Here is a 23724-nt window from a genome sequence, read left to right as displayed (position 1 = left end):
GAATGAAGCCGTGTGATGTTGGTAACTGTACTTTCAGAATAAAATGTTCATTGAATCTATTGGTCAGTTACATCTGTTTTGACATTAGTAGCAGTATTCAAAGGGCTAAATCATGTAGACAATGTGCGCAAATGCAATTCCCTCAAAAATTTTTCCCTTTATGTGATAGACACGTAATCGCAAGCGCCCTCGGGCCAATGGGATCGGAAATACAAAACATATAACCAATGGGTGGTTGCTTTCTAAACTATTGATTGACAAATCTGACTCCCACTTTGCGGCCGTCTGATTTTGTCAATCACTAGTACGATTAGAGATCAGATTGGAGTCCACTCAATCCTATTACTATTATCAATATACGACACAAACAATCACATTACCGAAGTGATGAATCAACAGTTCTTTGAACTCTCCAAAGAAAATTAGAAGGTAGGTTGCTGATTCTAGTCATTTTCTTTCCAATTCTCTTACGACAAATGACACGTCACAATTTTCCGTAAATTAATAAAACAATAAAACTCAAAGATATATGCTAAAGGTTTGCTTTTGAAAAATTGATTGTTGCTTTCAGAAATGGACGTTCATTTCAGAATGTAAACTTCTTTCCCGCGGAAGCCTGTGACCAAAATCCGATCATCTAACATTGGGGTAACACTCCAGGACAATCCAAATTGAATATTTGAACTTGTCTTTCCAGTGAAAGCTCCTTCCAGGGTAAACTGTTGAATGCGAATGTTCCTCGCATCATATACCAAAACGTTGTTATGTTTGTCAACACATAAGCCATACGGCGTATCCATCTGTCCATCACCGTGTCCCAAATTTGTACAGAAATTGTCCTCTCTCATCAAACACTTTCACACAGTTATTCTTCTTGTCAGTTACAAAGAACTTTTCCTTGTAACAAACGCAGCTGGTGGGATGATCCAGCCTTTCTGGGCCGTTGTCTCCAAACTTAAACACAGGTTCACCATCCATTGTAAACACCTGAATTCTGCTGTTAGCAAACTCCGTTACAACGATAAAACGTCCGTCACCTGTAATACAAACACCTACAGGAGACACAAACTCTCCATCTCCACTTCCTTCTTTGCCAAAGCTTTTCACAAAGTTCCCTGTCTGTACATTCAATTGCTGTATTCGGAGCTCATTACTTATGGGCTCCTGGTTACCGGTACTTTCAAGAAACAGGTTCCTGAACTTAATCTATGAAGATGGCCTTACCCCTACGGCGAAAATTTCTTTATGACCCTTAACAGAAGGATGATAATCTTCATGCAAAATCAGTTAAACAAGATTGGGCTTTGATCTTGATCCTACTTCAGAGTTACAGACAAAATATTATCTGCTAAAGAGGTGAAAGAGGTTTCAGGTGTTGTTGTTTATTTCTGCATATTTCTATGATCTAAACCCACACCGCCCCTTAAAAATTTTCCCAGAGTATTTACCTCTCTGTCTAGTACCCTGCACCCCTTTTTCTGGGTCAAGTGGCCCTATCTCCATCTTTACTACCCCTACCTCTCTATCATGTACCCATACCATAGTACTTCACTCGGAGATACAGGCTCCCATCGCTTGTTCCTTCCCCAAGGGAACCCAATTCATTCGGAATCATTCTGCGTTTTGGAAACCAGTCAGTTCGGACAGTGTATGTACCAAATAAGACATTTTGCCCCCTGATGCTGTTGTTGTTCGGCATTTGAAAGTTTGAAAAAGATAATATGTAACATTTCTAGATAAGCCCTTTCTAAATAGAGGGCAGATTTGTTACATTAATCCGGTAACAGGCATGGAAGCATGACAGTGGTGTAAATAAAACTTTTTTATGCGGCCTTCTTTGTATCACAGTTCAGTTACTCTAAATGTAAATGGTAGCTTCCCTAAGCACTAGGCCTAGTCTCTGCCGAGATTTTGCCATTCGACACTACGTTAAATCTCAGCGCACGTGTGTTTTCATCGCTTGTTATTTTCACTTTTATTTTTCGGATGAGGATCGTTTAACTAGACTTACATCGAAGAAAAAGAACACTACGGAACCATTACGGATATTGTAGCACTTTTCAAGGTTACGGAAAAGGACACTTACTTGTTTGAAAGGATTTATCATACAGCATTGTATTCGAACAGTGTGCAGAGCGTAGTTGATCGGATCGAATAAAACGTGGTATTGACACTGAATTGACGGCTGTTACACAAAATCTTTTTTTACAACCCTGAGAAGGCATTACATGGCTGTGGGTTGATACAAATTTATCCTCGAGTGTCGACAACATCTCTCTTTTGTGAGAGATATTATAAACTCGTATCCACCAGCGGACAAATAACGTTCTGTTTAGTTTAGGTCTAAAGTTACTGAATAGGTATTTAAACGAAAAACAGTTTTAGAACACATAAGAACATTGAATACAGAGAACACCAGCAAATAAAATCAGCTAATAGAAAAGCTACTTCAACCTCCGACTAAATGTAAAACAAGTTCTCATTCCAAACATACAGCAAAGGTAGGTAAAAATATTTTATTAATTTACTTGTAGTTCTGCCATTGACTTAGTAACTTTATGTGATATTTACACACAGATATAAAACACTGTACTCTCAAAAAGCGCATTTCAACTGAGTGTCCTACAACCCAATCCAAAGTGATCACAACTGCCAATCATCGAGCACTTTTCAATTCAGTATCGAAAAACCAAAACCAAGGTAATCACAACTGCCAATCAGAAAAAAGGTTTCCATGATTATTAGCCAATGAGAACTCAGAGTAGAAACAGCCAACCTCCTTGAAGCGCGGGAAAATGCGAGTGATCAGGTCGTGTTTGGTCTTAGTTTTACATTTGATTGATTTGACTCAAAGGAAAAACTAGCAAAGAGCCTGAAGCGCTGGAAATATACGAATGGCCCAACTCCAACACTAGATCATGATAAGGCACGTACTTGATTGGTCAAGAGGGCGGCATAGGCTTTCCAAACCAATAACAGACAACAGCGAAGCTAAACCAATGCCCATGACTATATCCATGACTACTTTCGACACTCAATTTAAAATTTCTTTTTACCATACAAAAATTAGTCTTAAAATAATTCTGAACATGTCTAATGATCAGGTCTCTAGATTCTGTTGCTGTATTGCGCTACTCGTTAGGTCTGATCTGCAAAGTGATTTTCTGTTGGTTATCCAGGCATTCTCGTAGTTTATTCTCAGTCCTCGTCAGCCTTTGTTCCAAAATTGAAACTGTCTGCGACAAAAAGTGGCTCGATGAATATGACAATCTCTCCCCAACACCAAAAAATGTCGTAAAAAAGTCAAATATCATTAAGTTTAAGCGTAAGCTAATGCCTCTCCATGTTGCACGAAATCTTTGCCTCGTCTCTCGTCAAAAAACTCATATGACTGTTCATGACCTTTTTAACGACGGAAGCCATGGACTTGATAGCTAATTGCTGTTTCAGAAATGAACCCCATCTTGCGATCAGGTATTCCTCTTTCTAGGGGGATGGGGAAGAGAGAAAGAGCAACTATAGTGCTTCCCCACCATCTCTTCCCTCCCCCCCCCCCCCATACCCGGCTAAAGGAAGGGTGTTTTAAAATGGATATTGATTAATCGATGATAGGTGTAAACTTTTCATCAGGCCACACCCTTTCGCTCCTTTCTCCCTAACATGGGTCCCCTTCAACCCCTAGTATTCTCCCCAATGAATAACAGCGTGATGGGGTCATTTACAAGAGTGTATCCGCCGTCCCCACCCCCAAGGTTCTTGGTTTCTAAAATAATTCCCTGTTCAGATATGTCTCCATAACAAAAGACTGTGTAGGCATACCCAGCTGGCCCACAATTTACTCCAGTGTCATGCTCAGTTGTAGAGGAATATCTCTTCTTTCTAGGAGTGTGGTGAGGGGAGGCTGTGTAGCTGGAATGCCTCCCAAACCATCAGCCTCCCCAGTCCTCCCTGTTACTTCATCTAATTTGCTCTGTTTCTGAACAATGAAGTGTGCGACAACATCTTGGTTAGCTTGGCTCTTAAACTGAACCAAGTAAGGCAGAAGGGGTTCTTGTGAACTTTACATCTTAGCTTTCAACTGATGCAGTCTGGCAAAGTCAAAAATAATCCTAAATACCCTACTTCATCCAAAGAAGAGTTTTTAGTACAGCAAAAAGATAATTAATCTATTACTCATGCAGCCATTCTTGTTGCACAGTAACACACGTTTGAAAATCAAACAAGTAAATTTATTCACAATGCTTTCAATAAGATATTTGTTTTATCGATGGTCAATGCTATAGAAACTTAAAGGATAAGCACTTTAGAACAGTTCATGAATACAGTGGAAAATATCCTGTAATATCTGTAATTCATTCAATCAATCGACACTTTCATAATACTTAAAGGAACTTATTCATGAAAACTCCTGCATGCATAAAATACCTAAATAGAAATGCAAACTTGATGCATTCAAAACACTCCTCAGTCTTTAGACGGTTTCTAATAACAATTTAAATGTTGTTCCTCCAAAAGTAACGAAGAACTACGAAATTGTTGAATTGTTTACAGTTTAATCATGCAAGCTGCTGTCAATGTGTTAATTTAAAAATTTGATACAAAGGCATGCTTCATTTGATGAGAGAATTGCTATTATTTAACTTAACCAAAGCTCTACCAAAATATGCTCACGGAAAAGTCTACTACATGCTGGAAAAATGTAAAGTTGATAAGTAAAATGTATCATCAACAATTTACATTAATCAATGCCACTGTACATTTATTTTGCAAAAATGTGTTTTTTTTTTGCCTTTATAATACTCCTAAATCTTTGAGCGGTTACAAAGCTTAATCTCGTTTGAAATCCATTTTGTGGTCTGTCAAAACTATAACAAAATTCCTGCATGTGATTGGTTATCACCAGCTCGATTTGAGCACCAACTGGACAGTGCAGATGTCATGCCTGTAACTGGACAATTGAATAGAACAGTTGACATGTCATGCCTGTGTAAATGGACAATGCGTGTCATATGCAAGCGCTGTTGTCGCGCATTTCGGCGACTGAACCGTTGTCTTTTCATAAAAACGTATAATCGATGTCTAGTTTCTTTTTTAAACTAGTGATTGACAAATGGGACTCCCCGTTCGTAGTCGTCCGATTTTGTCAATCACTCGTATGATTTTAGACCGAATTGGACTTCACTCAGTCCTATTACTATAATTTAATAAAAGTTCACACAGTCACATTTCTGAAGTGATGAATCAACAACTCTTTGAAACTGTCCTTGAAAAATTAGAAGGCAAGTTGTTGATTCTTGCCATTTTCTTTCAAGTTTTCTTGTGACACGTGACATGTCACAGTTTTCCGTAAATTAATAAAACAATAAAACTTACAGATATTCGCAAAAGGTTTGCTTACGAAGAATTGATAGTTACTTTCAAAAATGGGCATTCATTTCAGAATGTAAACTTCTTTCTTTCTGAAGTCTGTGACCACAATCCGATCATCTAGCATTGGGGTGACACTCCACGGCCATCCAAACTGATTATTTGAACTTGCCTTTCCAGTGAAAGTTCCTTCCAATGTAAACTGTTGAACTCCATTATTTCTCCTATCACATAAGAAAACGTTATTATGTTTGTCAACACATAAGCCATACAGCTGATCCATCCGTCCATCACCGTTTCCTTTTTCTCCAAACTTGTACAAAAACTGTCCTCTCTCATCAAACACTTTCACACAGTTATTTTTAAAGTCAGTTACAAAGAACTTTTCCTCGTAACAAACGCAGCTGAGTGGATTATCCAGCCTTTCTGGGCCACTGTCTCCAAACTTAAACACAGGTTCACCATCCATTGTAAACACCTGAATTCTGCTGTTATCACGGTCCACTACAACGATAAAACGTCCATCACTTGTAATACAAACACTTACAGGAAACATAAACTCTCCATCTCCACTTCCCTTTTTTCCAAAGCTTTTCTCAAAGTTCCCTGTCTGTACATTCAACTGCTGTATTCGGTGATTATATTTATCTGCCACAAGAATCTCGTCATCGTTTACGAACGTGACGTCGACTGGATTCTTTAATTGTCTATCCTTGTCTCCATAAGAACCAATTTCTCGCACAAACTTTCCTGTCTCATTAAATACCAGGATACAATGACGATACAGATCAGCCACAGCAATAACACCTTTACTGTTCACTGCAATGCCGGTTGGACATTGGAGCATTTCTCCATGTATATCCAACTTGCCTACAATATTTAACTCTCGTGCTTTGACCAGAATAGAAAATGGACTCCGGGCAAGTTTCTGTCCATTTATCTTTAATTCTATTTGATAAGGACCAGGTACTTTCGCTACAAATTTTGCTTGGAAATTTCCATCTTCTTTTTCACTCGTCACCAAGCTCCTCACCTGATCAGCAGGGTTTACGTGTATTTCAACACGATCTGTGTGCCGAGTGTTTCTGATTTCTCCTTCGCTTGATTTGGGACAAATTAGTAGCTCTGCCTCTACACCAGCTTGGAAATTCTGATCCAGTCCTTCCACGGTCGATCCTTGCACATCTGTCTTGCTGAACTTCGTAAATCCCAGACTCAAACTCTCTGGTTCACATGTCGACACAAACTCCACACACGAGCTAACCGGAAGTGCAGGCATTGTGGTCTCGATGAGGTCTTTGATTCGTTCTTCTACATTTTTCTTGTTTTGCATTATGTCTGAACTTGAGCTTCTTTCAACCAGGTTGTTACTGAACTCAAATGCTTGGTCAAGTTGCTTTTCGAAAGAGACAACCGATGCTTTTCCAGAATGTAATTTCTCAATCCTTGACACGCGAGTCTTCTCTAGGGCAGTAATGGCTTGACGTTGTAGTTGGCAAAGCTTTCCCATCATCTGTTGGGCTGCTTGGGAAACTTGGCGTTTAGCTGTGGTAATGTTCGTTTCCAACTCATGTTCCGTGTTCTCAAATTCACAAATAACGCCTCGGCAGACCTCCTTCATCTCTTTGACCAGCTTTGCTCTGGCAATAATGTTTGCTTTTTCATCGTCCGCTGCCTTTTCAAGCGGAACAACATCGTGGCTCTTGTGATCAGTGGCGATGCAAACCTGACACACGCAGCTTTGACAGCCCACACAGAAAAACTTTGTCACTTCTTTCTCGTGATACTTAACGGAGCAAAATGACTGCCGTTTCAACAACGCCTCGTAGTCTGTGGCTTGAAACTGTCGCACTGGTGTGACTTTGTGTCCTTGAAACAAAGTTTCTCGAAACACTTCGTGTGCTTTCACACAGTCTGGGCACATAAACTTCTCGCAATCAAAGCAGTAGTTGATCTCAGCGCTCTTCTTCTGGCATGTACTACAGCTGATTTCATTTCCCTCGCCGCTGCGTCGAACGGCGAGAAGACTCAACAAACTGTTGTGCAGAAAACTGCTCGGCAGATTATCAAAACGCTTTCCTTCAGGGATGCCAATTTGTGCCTGACACTCGGGGCATCGATAAAACCCTTGTTTTTGGCTCGTTAGTGCATGTCTCTCCAGGCATTCACAGCAGAACGTATGAAGACAAGCAATGGTCTTCGGTTTGGTGTAAGTATCCAAACAAATCGAGCATGTTACATGCTCCTTGAGGTTTTTTAGAAGCGACTCCATCACGAATTGCTGAGTAAAACAAAGCCCTATTTTGTTTGAGATTCCGAGAAACTGAACTTGGATTAGCATTCTATCTAAAGCAGCGAAGCAGATCTCTGTAGGATCGCGTGATTGACAGTTTTGAATTACAATTTTATTCACCTATTGTTTACTTTCTCTCTCACTGCGTAGTAAAATCGATTTCATAGCGTGACCGAATGTGTCGTTCTAGCCACTGTATCACGAAATACTCTACGCTGGGAACGTTTGTTCTTGTACCATCAACCTCATTTTATCATCGCTACATTTACCGCAGTTTAGTGAGTTTGAGAAAACTTTTTTGATTCCACACGAAAATTATCAGAGAGGTTTTGTGGAAGCGTCTCCATCACGAATTGCAGAGAGAAACACACCCTGTTTTGTTTGAGATTTCAAGAAACTAAATTCTATTTAAAGCAGCGAGTTAGATCTCTTAAGAATCATGTGAGCTTCTCGCAGAGATTGACAGTTTTGCATTTCAATTTTATTCACCAACTGTCTACTTTCTCAATCACTGCGTAATTATATCGATTTCAGAGCGTGACCGAAGGGATCGCTCTTGCCATTGTATCACGAAAAGAACACGCTGCTAACGTTTGAAATTATACCATCCACCTCATTTTATCATGGCTATATTTATCGCCGTTTAGTGAGTTGAGATTCCAAGAAACTTGATTGACACAGTTTTTTATTAAAAAGCAGCGAATTGGATCTCTTTGGTAGAAATCTCGTGCTCTCCCGAGCGGTATTTGATAGCTTCAGTTTTTTATTTCGATGTTTCTTAACTTTTTGAAAGGGAGCGCGAGAGAGTAACACTAAGCAGATATGCAGTCACGATTAGAAATTCCGTGACATTGACGGAAAGGTCACTAAAATCTGATTTCTTATGAGAAGGGAGACTAGCTCTCTAAAGGTTATAACTTATTTTGATTCGTTTGCGTGTCGCATTTGGTGCGGATCATGGATTAGGATCAACGTCAGAGAAACAACGAACCTACCCCTTCCTTCACCCCAAAACAGTCAACCTATAATAAGTCCGGGTTAATGTTGAGTTAGGGGAGGGGTAGGTATACAGATACTCGGAAAGCCAACCACTTTTTGCAGAAATGGTGTTAACTAAATGTAGGTGAAAGTTAAAAAAAAAACGGTCGGCTGCAGTTCTTCTCTGCCACACTATTTTCATTTTATTCTTGTGACCATGCAACTTTCAAACATCAGTCTTCCGGTTCAACACATGCGAACAGAACGGGGGAAGGGAGGGTGGATGATGAGTGAAAAAAAGAGACTCAGTTGAAAGTAGATGGAGGAGTCACCTTCTTAGATAAGTTCTTCTCTTTTCAAGCGCTCGGTGACAGCCTAACAGAGAGTGAAGCTGATGTGGTCTCGCCTTCGGTCCAAGGCTGTTTGAATACAGTGTATGCATCAAATAGGAGATTTTGACCCCTAATGCTGTTGTTAATCGGCATTTAAAAGTTTGAAAAAGATAATACGTAACAATCTAGATAAGCCCTTTCTACATAGAAGGCAGGTTTGTTACATTGAGCCGGTAACAGGCATAGAAGCATGACAATGGTGGAAATAAACTTTTTAGTGCGGCCTTCTTTGTATCACAGTCCAGTTACTCTAAATGTCAGTGGTATCTTCCCTGAGGTCTAGGGCCAGTCTCTGCCGAGGTTTTGCCATTCGACACTACGTTAAACCTCGGCGCACGTATGTTTTCATCGCTTGTTATTCTCGCTTTTATTTTTCGGATGAGGATCATTTAACTAGACTCACATCGAAGAAATAGAACATTACGGAACCATTACGGATATTGTAGCACTGTTCAAGGTTACGGAAAAGGACACTTGCTTGTTTGTAAGGATTTCTCATACAGTATTGTATTCGATCAGTGTGCTGAGCGTATTTGTTCGGATCGAATAAAACGTGGAATTGACACTGAATTGACGGCTGTTACACAAAATCTTTTTGACAACCCTGAGAAGCCATTACTTGGCCGTGGATCTATAGTTACTGACTACGTATTTAAACCAAAAACAATTTTAAAACATATAAGAACATTGAATACAGAGAACACCAGAAAATAAAATCAAAAGTTCACAAAAAAGCTACTTCAACCTCCGACTAAATGTAAACCAAGTTCTCATTCCAAACATACAGCAAAGGTAGGTATAAATAGTTTATTAATCTACTTGTAGTTCTGGTACTGCCTTAGTAACTTTATATGATATGTACATGCACACAGATATACAACACTGTATTCTCAAAAAGCGAATTTCAATCGAGTGTCCAAATCCAAATTGATCACAACTGGATCACCAAATCCAAATTGATCACAACTGCCAATCGTCGAGCACTTTTCAATTGAGTATCGAAAAACCAAATCCAGTTGTGATGACAACTGCCAATCAGAAAAAAGGTTACCATGATTATTAGCCAATGAGAACACAGAGTAGAAACAGGCAACCTCCTTAAAGCGCGGGAAAACGCGAGTGACCAAGTCGTGTTTGGTTTTAGTTTTACATTTGATTGGTTGAGATTGTGACACGAGTTTTCTGGACCAATCACACAACGAAATGAAGCAAAACCAAAGCAATCCAGCATCACTTTTGATAATCAGTTGGAAACTGCTCTAATAAAGGAAATATAATAAAATGCCAAAGATAACTCAAAGAAAAAAACTGTCAAAGAGCCTGACGCGTTGGAAATATACGAATGGCCCTACTCCACGCTCGATCTTGATAAGGCTCGTACCTGATTGGTCAAGAGGGTGGCATAGGCTTTCTAAACCAATAACATACTAAAGTCAAGTTAAACCAATGCCCATGACTATATCCATGACTACTTTCGACACTCAATTGAAAATTTCTTTCATAGTTTACAATATTACCTTACAAAGACTAGTCTTAAAAGAATTCTGAACATGTCTAGTGATTAAGTCTCTTTATACTGACGCCGCATCGCGCTACTCATTAGGTCTGATCTGTAGAGTTATTTTCTGTTGATTACCCAGGCATTTTCGTAATTTATTCTCAGTCATCGTCAGCATTTGTTCCAAAATTGAAACTGTCTGCAACAAAAGGCGGCGCAATGAATATCAGAGTATCTCCCTTACTCTAAAAAACATTTTTCGCTTCAGCATAAGCTAATACATCTCCATGTTGCATGAAATCTTTGCCTCGTCTCTGTACAACAAAAACCTCATATTAGACTGTTCATGACCTTTTTCCCGACGAGGGCCACGGATTTGATCAGAAATGAACTCCATCTTGCGATCAGGTATTCCTTTTTCCAGGGGGAGGGAGGAGAGACAAAAAGCAACTGTGGTGCTTCCATACCATCCCCCTCCCTCCCTCCCCCCTCCCCAAACAAAGAAGAAGACCGTCTGATTCAGGCTAAATGAATCTAAGCTTCTCAAAGGCTGGTAAAAGGAACTGGCAAAAATTGAGTACATGAAAGCTGTGTCCCCCGTTTCTAAGTCTTGTGTCTTGTTAAAGGAAGGGTGTTTTAAAATAGATATTGATTATTGTTAATACGAGTAAGCTTTTCATCGGGCCACACCTTTTGCCCCTTTCCCCCTAACATGGGTCCCTCTTCAACCCCTGGTATTCTCCCCTATGAATGGCAGCGTGGTGGGGTCATTAACAGGAGTGTATCCCCTGTCCCCACCCCCCAAGGCTCTTGGTTTCCAAAACAATTCCTTGTTCACAAATTTTTTCCGCAACTAACCTGTGTGAGCACATCCAGCTGGCCAACAATGTGCTCCAGAGTATGCTCAACTGTGGAGAATTATCTCTTCTTTCCAGGGGTGCGGTGAGGGGAGGCTGTGTAGCCGGAATGCCTCCCAAACCATCAGTCTCCTCATTCCTTCCTGCTACTTCATCTAATTTGCTCTGTCTCCGAAGAATGAGAATTTGCAAGACAACATCTTGGTTAACTTGGCTCTTAAACTAAACCAAGTAAGGTGGAAGGGTTTCTCATGAACTTTACATCTTAGCTATCAACTGATGCAATCTGGCAAAGTCAAAAAAATAATCCTAAATAGCCTACTTCAGCCAAAGATGAGATTTTAATACAACAAAAAAGATAACTTATCCATTACTCATGCAGTCATTCTTGCTGAAGAGTAACACACTTTTGCAAATCAAACAAGTAAAATTTATTCACAATGCATTCAGTAAGATATCATTTCAACAATGGTCAACACTATTTGAACCTAAAGGAGAACTGTACTCAGTTTATGAGTACAGTGAAAAGTATCCTATAATATCAGTAATTCATTCAATCAATTTATATTTCATACTATTTAAAGGAACTTGTTCATGAAAACTCCTGCATGCATGGAATACCTAAATAGCAATTGCAACTTGATGCAATCAAAACACTCCTCAGTCTATAGACTGTTTCTAAATACATCTCAAATGCAATTCCTGCAAAAGCAAATAAGGTAGGTAGATGCTATGCTTTTATCTCCTTAAACGGAAACTAATAAAAGCGGTGCATTCAGGGAAATTAAGTTTGGGAAAATAAAAATCACTGAAAAATCTTACTAAGGTGACAATCGTTATCTATCAATGGGGTTGGATATAGAGGGGGGGGGGGGGAATCAGCTGTCTCCAACAGAGTTTCAAGCAGCTCACAAAAGGAGGCACACCAACAACTGACAGTCTTAAATGCAACCATTGCAGTAGACTGTGCTGCTCACATGCTGAACTTGCAGTGCATCAATGCCCCTAAAGCAGTTAACTGTTTCTCAGTCAACATCACCTGCAATGGACTGCCAATGATGATTAAAGTGGACTATAGTAAATTGACTGCTAATGAGAAGAGGGATAAAAAAATATCGCTCTCATCTTGATCACTCTCATTTTCTTGCCCCTCAGCCAGTTTGTTTGTTTTCAATGTCAGTTCTTATCACCTGCTCATGTTATTTTCTTTTCATCTGGTTGGTCTATGAGATTTTTTAGGTTTTGGTTTTACACCCCTCCCCCCCCCCCCCTTCCCAGATGGGATGTCAGTCCATTGCAGGTTACCCCCCATCATTTCATCAGGTTTCCTTGACAGCAGTATCCATATATAATCCTGGGTGGAGAGAACCCTGTGAAAGTAAAGTGTCTCACCCAAGAACACAACACAGCAACATGTCCAAGTCTTGAACTCAGAGCTCTAGACATTTACCCCTCACTCCCTAACATTAGCATACATATTCTCCCTTCTGTTCTCTAAACATTTCCTTAGGTGCTGACAAGGAGAATTTGATTAACAATCAAGAGGGTTTTTTAGTTTGTGATCATTTCCTACTTTCTCATGACCTTAATGTTTGATTCAGAGGTGATATTGAATGGAGAAATTAGATGCTAATCACTCTTAAGAGAACAGGTTAAGCTGCCATCTCATATTTAATCTTCTTATTTAATCTTATAATTTCCTATTTGATGAATTCACAGCTTGTCCAGACTTACCTTGGGAGCAGCCTCTTCGGGTGCAGTCCTTAGAGGGGGTCATGAGTATGGGGTGTGGGTACAGATGGGGATGCTGCTCTTTTTCTGTGGGAGTCAGTAACACTGAAAGCATCACAAAAAGCTATTTAACACACTACCAGTCACATGTAGGAGGCTTAACCCTTTCACTCCCACAAGTGACCAAGACAGAATTTCTCCTTACAATATCAATACAATATCAAGCAGGGAAGTAACAAGAATAGAGAAGAATGTCAATTGTGGGATTATTAGTTGATCCAATACCAAATTCTCTGAACTAACATCATAAGAATTGTATGGCATATAGTAAGGAGAATTACTAATTAGATCTTGGGAGTGAAAGGGTTAAGCAGCTAAAAAATTAAAAACAAACAAACAAGAACAATCTTGAAGACAAAAATATCTGATATGTTTCAGAGAATTGACAAAAAAAATATTAAATGCAATTTTCTATAAACAAAAGTGAAATGACATGAAAAAGCAATACTGGTAAATTTGATTTTGCTTTTTTAATCTTTTGTACACAGCAGTTCACAAAGAATCTTACACATGCAAACATCACTTGTCAGAAAATATCACACAGGTGAATAGTGCTTTTCATGTGCACTGATTCATTTGTTCAGAAGAGATCAGCAAGTACTATTCACTGCCAAGCAGGTGAAGAGACAAAATTAATTTCAACCATTTTTCGCTATATTGACAGGAATAAACTAATTTTTTTGGTTTCTGTATGGTATATATCAAAACAATTATTCACCAAAGTGTTGGTGAATATTGGTGGATATTAACTGAGCCACTAAATGGCAAGGTAAATATCCACCATTGTTCACCTCCACTGAGGTGAAATACAATTGTTAATTATTTGTTTTAATTATGTTAGAAAGACAAGAAAAATGTTATAGGAATGATACATGTATGTTCAGTTCATAAGAATTTGTTTATTAAAAGATCAATACAAAACTTAACTGCAACAACAAAAGTGGAAGGTTTTTTTTCAAATCACTGCTCACCTGAATTTTCAGCAGCGTTTCTTCAAGTTCCTCTGGAGAAAGAACTTCTTCTGCTACTTTGTTTATTGTATTGTCTAGCACCTGGAAGGTCAAACAGAAAGCTTAGCACTTACTCATTATCATTACAATTGAATTCTTGTCTCTGATATGCAAAATACAGGACATGTCACAGAAATGAAAAAAAATTGTTTACATGTGAATAAGAATTGAGTCATTGAGTAAGTTTATAGAGCAGTTCACTGATAAGAGCACAAAAATATGCATGTTAAACTTGTAGAGAATGCATCTAGACCTGACACAGACTGGTCTTGACAGACAAGCAAATACATCTCAAGTACAGTGTTTAAAATCCACCCCTATTCTAGGATGTCACAATCTGTCAAAACATGACCCTTAAATAATGTGAGAAAGTCTTATAGAATACAATTCACCTTAACTTTCACTAACTGTGCAAGCAAAATTGAAGTGGAGAGAAAAAAAAAAGCCTTAAATGACTTGTGATGAACTAAAAGATTTTCCTTCCACATTGTTCTGTATCACCTCACAAAAAAGAAAGAAGAAGTTGGTGTTCCATAAAAAATAACCTTAAGGCTCTTTTCTAATCACCCCTCCAACTGATAACCCTTAGAACCCTAAGAGTAACAAGCATCTAATTTCTCCCTACAATATCACCTCTGAATCACACATTAAGGTCATGAAAATACAGGAAATAATCACAGACTAAAGAAGCCCTTCCGATTGTTCAACAAATTCTCCTTGTCAGCACTTTAGGAAATGTAGAGCAAACAGTATGGAGAATATGCATACTGATGTTAGGGTGTAAAGGATTCACTCACCTTCACTGGTACAGCAGACTTGAGTTGAGCCTTTGCTCTACAGTTTGGACAGTCTTTTTGCTCCATTAACATGTCATTTTATTCTTAGCACTCTTTCAATTATATCAATCAATACAATCACATTAGTGAATCAAACTGAAATAAAATTCTCAAATGTTATTGGTTAGAAGCTCAATTTAAGAACCAATAGGATAGAGTCCACACATTATGCCTTTGAAATTCAAGATTACACAAGTTTTTATGAAATAATGACTCAGTTTGACCTATGACTATTTTGTTGTTTCTGAATCAAAACATTCTACTATTGTGTGTGGTTGAATAATGTGCTGTCAAATCATTTCACATGACCAAACAGATTTACCTTAAACCTTTACACCCAAACATCACTGTGCATATTCTCCATACTGTTCTCTATACATTCCCAAAGGTGCTGACAAGGAGAATTTGTTTCACAATCAAATACTTCTTATGTTGCTGGTTGTTTCCTTTATTCTCACAACTTTAATGTGTGATTTAAGGGTGATATTGTAAGGAGAAATTAGATGCTAATCACCCTTAGGGGTTAAAAGGTTACGGGTTAAGATGACTTTCGAACTAAAAAAATGCTCTGTGATATGTCTCACCAAAGCCAGTCCCTGATACAACCAAAACAGAAAGTGTGTGAGCAAGGCAAAGTGTGCGCCAATACTATCAGTTCACGACAGATACAACAAAGTAGCTCCTCATTTAAATCTTTTAGGCACTTCTTTGATCTGCTGTCATCTACTATATGAAATAAAAATTTAACATGAGTCCTGGCTATGTAACCTTTGATGCAATTGATAATAACTTTCTCCCAGACTTTGTTGGAGGAAAACTTGCAATTTTGATGGAGAATATACAAAGTCATGTAGCATTAAATCGAAAGTGAGAGGAGTATAACTGGGTACCAGACAATTTTCAGGGAAGCCTGATGAAATGCTGGGGGTAACCCACTAGTTGGGTCACTTTGCTTGCAAAAATACTTTATTTACTCTTTTTTATCAAAAGTGGCATTAAGGGCTTTTTTCTTCACATCCCTACAATAGACAGGTGCCTTCAGTGGAGAGTTGCATCCTACATTTGTAACATTACATAAGATAAAGTTCAGTTTAATTCACTTCTTGGAGTTAAATATACCTTCACTGATGTTTACTTCTTCCTGTGGATCAGCTTTTTGATCAACTTCAAAAACCTGGGATTGGAAAATAATATTAATGGTTTTGATACATGCCACAGAACACAGTGTACTACACTGAATGATACCCTGAGAAACTGATAATCCTGATAAAATGTAAAATTCATCTCTTTTAACTCTTGGATTTTCAGAAGTGATTAAGTCTGTAACTTAATAATGTCCATATGCTACCCGGTAAATATTAGAATACATGGTACTAATACTTATCTATAGAAGTTGCTTTCTTGATCTAATTATTTAAACAAAGTTTAGCCATTATTTCACAAGACCTCATCCTAAATAATATTCAATTTACTATACTATTAGCTAGAACTTTCATCTGAACATTTATTTTTGTGAACATTGTCAAGAGGGCCAAAAGCTAACAGTAGATGTAGATGACAATTTAATAAAATCAACAACCCTGTTATAGAGAAAGCCTTGGATCCACTGAATGTGTAAAACCATGGTTTGGGTTAGATCTCTTGAAATAACCTGTCCTTAGGGTCATAACCCTATAAATTTATTTTCAGCGGTAAAGATATAAGGTAAATTTGTTTTCTCTTTGCCTTTTCTTTAAAAATGATATAAAAAAATAGTAATTTGCCACTTGATAATCATTAAATCAGAAGCCCAAGTTTATCTACCTGCTTATCGTCCATGCTGCCTTTAGTCTTCTTTTCACACGGAGAGCTGAAAATTACAAAAATATTAGAAGTTTGACAGGCCTATCAGCATTCAATAGGAAGTTCAGATTAGGTCTTGACACTTGGTCTTATTTTTAGCAGTCTGGAACTTGATTTTAGGAACACATACAACAAAATGGTTATGTTAAGGAGGTGTAATGAGTGGGAACCTGCTTCGGGAGATCCTGGTAACTTAAGAGGCCTGTACAGCTGTCTGTTTTCATTCAAGATGAGGGTTTCAGAAGTTATGAAATTATACAATACAACTATCAACAAAATATTAAAAATGAACTGCTTAGGGCTGTTAGAATCTGCTTCTCTATTGGCTTTAAATATTGTCTTTAAAATATGGTTTGGGGCCTGTTAAGTTACTGGGACAGTAATTCAAGAAACAGGCCCCCCAACTTAAGATATGAAGATGCCCCTACACCTTTGGGGAAAATGTGTATTTGACCCTTGGAAGAAAGATGATAGTCTTCATGCAAAATCACAAAATAATAAAAAACTGGGGTATGATCTTGATCCCGCTTAAGAGTTACAGACAAAATAGTATCTGCTAAGGAAGCGAAAGAGGCAAGAGGTTGTTGTAATTTCTATGATCTCAACCCACATCACCCCCTTGAAATTTTTTTCCAGAGTATTTATTTCTCTGTCTAGTACCCTACACTCCTTTTCTAGGTCAAGTGACCCTACTCTCCATCGTTACTACCCCTACTTCTGAGTGTTAATTGTACCCATACCTCACTCCTTCACTTAGTGATGCGGGCTTTTTCCGTTTACTTCGCCTTCGCACGCTTCCATCGCTTGTTCCTTCCCCAAGGGAGCCCACTTCTTCAGAATCATTCTGGCAGACCTCATTAAAAACATACACAAGCTCCGAATCGTAAGCTGACAAACTCTGTCCTTCTTTCGTTTTAACGCCAGCACCTCCAAAGACAACAACATCACCATCGCATAGGACAGCAGAGCTACGCTTTGTTTTGTTGACTAGCAGCCCGTTCAGTCCTTTGCAATCAATTCTGAATTTTCCATTGTTGAAATGAATTTGAGCGTGAACACGACTGATCATCAAAGGAGATCTCACACTGTCAATAACAACATCTGTATATTCATTACTGCGTCCGAGACGAGTGACAGTCGGTTTTAGCAAAATTTTTTCCGGTTGTAGAGATGGATCATAGCAATTCCCTTCGACCCACTGCAGACGGAACATTTTTCTCTTCTGTTTCAGTGTGCAAAAGCCTCTTACACCACTTCAAGATTCTTCTTGACTGTGTTCTTGAAGTACTCTCCAAGCGGCCATTTTAACAGTACGACACGATATTCGGAAATCGTTCGGACAAGATCGGACAAGCTCGGGTGTAACTTCTCGTTAGCAAAATCAGGAATAGGGAAAAGGATAACGGATATGAGGAATGAATGTGAAAGTGGTGTTTTGTTTTCTCGCGGATCTCTGTCACGCTCACATCGCTCGTAGGCTCGAAACACGCGAACTGCGTTGATCATCATGCAAAGTTTTGTACTTTTAATTGAATTTAGATGTTTCCGAACCCAGTCTGTTCGGACAGTGTATGCACAAAATAGGGAATTTTTCCCCTTGATGCTGTCGTTGTGTGGCATCGCGAAAGTTTGAATATACAGCAAAGGTCGGTAATAATAGTTAATTAATTAATTAATCTGATTGCAGTTCTTATATTACCATAGTAACTTTATATGATATGTACACACAGATATAAAACACTGTATTCTTAAACTGGGTACCCAAAAGCCGTGCCCCCCGTTTCGTTTTAAAATGGATATTGATCCGTGGTTGATATGTGTAAACTTTTCATTGGACCAAACTCTTTTGCTTCTTTCCCCTGACATGGGTCCCTCTTCAACCCCTGGTATTCTCCTCAATGTGTGTTAGCATGATGGGGTCATTAACAGGAGTGCACCCCACCCCACCCCCAAGGCGCTTGGTTTCTAAAATACTTCCCTGTTCAGAAATGTTTGCACACCAAACGTGTTAGCACATCCAGCTAGCCCACAATGAGCTCCAGTGTCATGCTCAGTTGTGGAGGAATATCTCTTCTTTCCAGAGCTGTGGTGAGGGGAGGCTGTGTAACTGGAATGCCTCCCAAACCATCAGCTTCCCCAGTCCTCCCTGTTACTTCATCTAATTTGCTCTGTCTCTGAAGAATTGCAAGACAACATCTTGGTTAACTTTGCTCTTCAACTAAACCAAGTAAGGTGGAAGGATTTCTCGTGAACTTCAACTCTTAGCTTTCATTTGATGCTATCTGACAAAGTCAAATAATAATTCTCAATAGCCTACTTCATCCAATGGAGAGTTTTAAGTACAACAAAAAAGATCATTTACCTATTATTCACAGTGTTGCACAGTAATACACTTTTGCAAATCAAACAAGTAAATTTATTCACAATGCATTCAGTAAGATATTTGATTTAACAGTGGTCAACGCTATACAAACCTAAAGGATAAGCACTGTTGAACAGTTCATGAATATGGTGAAAAATATCCTATAATATCAGTAATTCATTCGATCAATTTACATTTTTATAATACTTAAAGAAACTTGTTCTTAAAAATTCCTCCATGTACGAAAAACCTAAATAGAAATGCTACCTTGATGCATTCAAAACACTTCTCAGTCTTAAGATAATTTCTAATCACATTTTAGATGTAATTCCTCCAAAAGCAACTAAGTACTACGAAATTGTCAAATTGTTTACAGCTTAATCATGCAAGCCACTGTCCATGAGTGGTCATTAAAGAATTGGATGTAAAAGCATGCTCCATCTGACAAGTCAATTAATATTATCGAGCTCAACTATCAGTCCCAAAATATGCTCACGGAAGAGTCTACTTAAACCTGCTGAAAATATATAAAGTTAATAAGTAAAAATTATCAGAAACAATTAACACTACTCAGTACCACTGTACAGTTACTTTGCAGAAATGTATATTTTGCCTTTAAAATACTCCTATGTCTTTAAGCGGTTATAGAGCTTATTCTCGTTTGAAATTGATTTCATGTTTTATCAAAACTATATTCTTGCACGTGATTGGTAATTAGACATGTAGACATTGTGCGCAAATGCAATTCCCTCAAAAATTTTTCCCTTTATGTCATAAACAAGTAATCGCAAGCGCCCTCGGGCCAATGGGATCGGAAATACAAAACATATAACCAATGAGTGGTTGCTTTCTAAACTATTGATTGACAAATCTGACTCCCACTTTGCGGCCGTCTGATTTTGTCAATCACTAGTACGATTAGAAATCAGATTGGAGTCCACTCAATCCTATTACTATTATCAATATACGACACAAACAATCACATTACCGAAATGATGAATCAACAGTTCTTTGAACTCTCCAAAGAAAATTAGAAGGCAGGTTGCTGATTCTAGCCATTTTCTTTCCAATTCTCCTACGACAAATGACATGTCACAATTTTCCGGAAATTAATAAAATAATAAAACTCAAAGATATTTGCTAAAGGTTTGCTTTTGAAAAATTGATTGTTGCTTTCAGAAATGGACGTTCACTTCAGAATGTAAACTTCTTTCCCGCGGAAGCCTGTGACCAAAATCCGATCATCTAACATTGGGGTAACACTCCAGGACAATCCAAATTGAATATTTGAACTTGTCTTTCCAGTGAAAGCTCCTTCCAGAGTAAACTGTTGAATGCGAATGTTCCTCGCATCATATACCAAAACGTTGTTATGTTTGTCAACACATAAGCCATACGGCGTATCCATCTGTCCATCACCGTGTCCCAAATTTGTACAGAAATTGTCCTCTCTCATCAAACACTTTCACACAGTTATTATTATTGTTAGTTATAAAGAACTTTTCCTTGTAACAAACGCAGCTGGTGGGATGATCCAGCCTTTCTGGGCCGTTGTCTCCAAACTTAAACACAGGTTCACCATCCATTGTAAACACCTGAATTCTGCTGTTAGCAAACTCCGTTACAACGATAAAACGTCCATCACTTGTAATACAAACACCTACAGGAGACACAAACTCTCCATCTCCACTTCCTTCTTTGCCAAAACTTTTCACAAAGTTCCCTGTCTGTACATTCAATTGCTGTATTCGGAGCTCATTACTTATGGGCTGCTGGTTACCGCTACTTTCAAGAAACAGGTCCCTGAACTTAATCTATGAAGATGGCCTTACCCCTACGGCGAAAATTTCTTTTTGACCCTTGGCAGAAGGATGATAATCTTCATGCAAAATCAGTTAAACAAGATTGGGCTTTGATCTTGATCCTACTTCAGAGTTACAGACAAAATATTATCTGCTAATGAGGTGAAAGAGGTATCAGGTGTTGTTGTTGTTGTTGTTTATTTCTGCATATTTCTATGATCTAAACCCACACCGCCCCCTTAAAAATTTTCCCAGAGTATTTACCTCTCTGTCTAGTACCCTGCACCCCTTTTTCTGGGTCAAGTGGCCCTATCTCCATCTTTACTACCCCTACCTCTCTATCATGTACCCATACCATAGTACTTCACTCGGTGATACAGGCTCCCATCGCTTGTTCGTTCCCCAAGGGAACCCAATTCATTCGGAATCATTCTGCGTTTCGGAAACCAGTCAGTTCGGACAGTGTATGCACCAAACAAGACATTTTGCCCCCTGATGCTGTTGTTGTTCGGCATTTGAAAGTTTGAAAAAGATAATATGTAACATTTCTAGATAAGCCCTTTCTACATAGAGGGCAGATTTGTTACATTAATCCGGTAACAGGCATGGAAGCATGACAGTGGTGTAAATAAAACTTTTTTTTCGGCCTTTTTTGTATCACAGTTCAGTTACTCTAAATGTAAATGGTAGGTTCCCTAAGCACTAGGCCTAGTCTCTGCCGAGATTTTGCCATTCGACACTACGTTAAATCTCAGCGCACGTGTGTTTTCATCGCTTGTTATTTTCGCTTTTATTTTTCAGATGAGGATCGTTTAACTAGACTTACATCGAAGAAAAAGAACATTACGGAACCATTACGGATATTGTAGCACTTTTCAAGGTTACGGAAAAGGACACTTACTTGTTTGAAAGGATTTATCATACAGCATTGTATTCGAACAGTGTGCAGAGCGTAGTTGATCAGATCGAATAAAACGTGGTATTGACACTGAATTGACGGCTGTTACACAAAATCTTTTTGACAACCCTGAGAAGGCATTACATGGCCGTGGGTTGATACAAATTTATCCTCCAGTGTCGCCAACATCTCTCTTTTGTGAGAGATATTATAAACTCGTATCCACCAGCGGACAAATAACGTTCTGTTTAGTCTAGGTCTAAAGTTACTGAATACGTATTTAAACGAAAAACAATTTTAAAACACATAAGAACATTGAAGAGACACACCAGCAAATAAAATCAGCTAATAGAAAAGCTACTTCAACCTCCGACTAAATGTAAAACAAGTTCTCATTCCAAACATACAGCAAAGGTAGGTAAAAATATTTTATTAATCCACTTGTAGTTCTGCCATTGACTTAGTAACTTTATGTGATATTTACACACAGATATAAAACACTGTACTCTCAAAAAGCACATTTCAACTGAGTGTCCTACAACCCAATCCAAAGTGATCACAACTGCCAATCATCGAGCACTTTTCAATTCAGTATCGAAAAACCAAAACCAAGGTAATCACAACTGCCAGTCAGAAAAAAGGTTTCCATGATTATTAGCCAATGAGAACTCAGAGTAGAAACAGCCAACCCCCTTAAAGCGCGGGAAAACGCGAGTGATCAGGTCGTATTTGGTCTTAGTTTTACATATGATTGGTTAAGATTGCGACGCGAGTCTTTCTGAGTTTCTGTGGACCAACCACACAAAGAAGTAAAGCAGAACCAAAGCAATACAGCATCACTTTCGATACTCAGTTGGAAACTGCTCTAAAAAAGGAAATATAACAAAAGGCCAGAGATAACTCAAAAGAAAAACTAGCAAAGAGCCTGTAGCGCTGGAAATATGCGAATGGCCCTATTCCAACACTCGATCATGATAAGGCACGTACTTGATTGGTCAAGAGGGCAGCATAGGCTCTCTAAACCAATAACAGACTACAGTCAAAGTAAACTAATACCCATGACTATATCCATGACTACTTTCAACACTCAATTGAAAATTTCTTTTATAGTTTACAATATTACCATACAAAAATTAGTCTTGAAATAATTCTGAACATGACTAATGATTAAGTCTCTAGATACTGATGCTGTATTGCACTACTCGTTAGGTCTGATCTGTAGAGTTATTTTCTGTTGGTTATCCAGGCATTCTCGTAGTTTATTCTCAGTCCTCGTCAGCCTTTGTTCCAAAATTGAAATTGTCTGGGACAAAAAGTGGCTCGATGAATATGACAATCTCTCCCCAACACCAAAAAATGTCGTAAAAAAATAAAATATCATTGAGTTTAAGCGTAAGCTAATGCCTCTCCATGTTGCACGAAATATTTGCCTCGTCTCTGTACAACAAAAAACTCATATGACTGTTCATGACCTTTTTAACGACGGAAGCCATGGAGTTGATAGCTTATTGCTGTTTCAGAAATGAACCCCATCTCGCGATCAGGTATTCCTCTTTCTAGGGGGATGGGGAAGAGAGAAAGAGCAACTATAGTGCTTCCCCACCATCTTTTCCCTCCCTCCCTCCCCCCCCCCCCCCACCCCCGGCACCTGATTCAGGCTAAAGGAAGGGTGTTTTAAAATGGATATTGATTAATAGCTGATATATGTAAACTTTTCATCAGGCCACACCCTTTTACTCCTTTCTCCCTAGTATTCTCAACCCCTAGTATTCTCCCCAATGAATAACAGCGTGATGGG

At 38.6% G+C, this 23724-nt stretch overlaps 1 protein-coding gene and 1 long non-coding RNA gene across 4 annotated transcripts; both read right to left on the bottom strand.

The window, feature by feature from the left end:
- Positions 1-4303: 4303 nt before the first annotated feature.
- Positions 4304-7667, bottom strand: LOC131796948 (E3 ubiquitin-protein ligase TRIM71-like). Its single transcript, XM_066174541.1, has one exon. The coding sequence runs from the start codon at positions 7637-7639 to the stop codon at positions 5432-5434; it is 2208 nt and encodes a 735-aa protein (XP_066030638.1). The 5' UTR covers positions 7640-7667; the 3' UTR covers positions 4304-5431.
- Positions 7668-9441: 1774 nt separating this feature from the next.
- LOC131796952 (uncharacterized) lies at positions 9442-16188 on the bottom strand. 3 transcript variants are annotated; one of them, XR_010715751.1, is made up of 3 exons: positions 14148-16188; positions 11387-13221; positions 9442-10842 (listed from the first exon to the last, which is right to left on the bottom strand). It is a non-coding gene; the product is annotated as an uncharacterized lncRNA (long non-coding RNA). The 3 variants fall into 3 exon arrangements; XR_010715749.1 differs by having other exon boundaries at positions 9442-11671; positions 13120-13221; XR_010715750.1 differs by having other exon boundaries at positions 9442-13221; positions 14148-14228; positions 14984-16188.
- Between the last annotated feature and the right edge of the window lie 7536 nt (positions 16189-23724).

This window comes from Pocillopora verrucosa, chromosome 11, assembly GCF_036669915.1.
Source record: "Pocillopora verrucosa isolate sample1 chromosome 11, ASM3666991v2, whole genome shotgun sequence".
Classification (NCBI taxonomy): Eukaryota; Metazoa; Cnidaria; class Anthozoa; order Scleractinia; family Pocilloporidae; genus Pocillopora; species Pocillopora verrucosa.
This window is presented reverse-complemented; position numbering and strand designations above follow the sequence as displayed.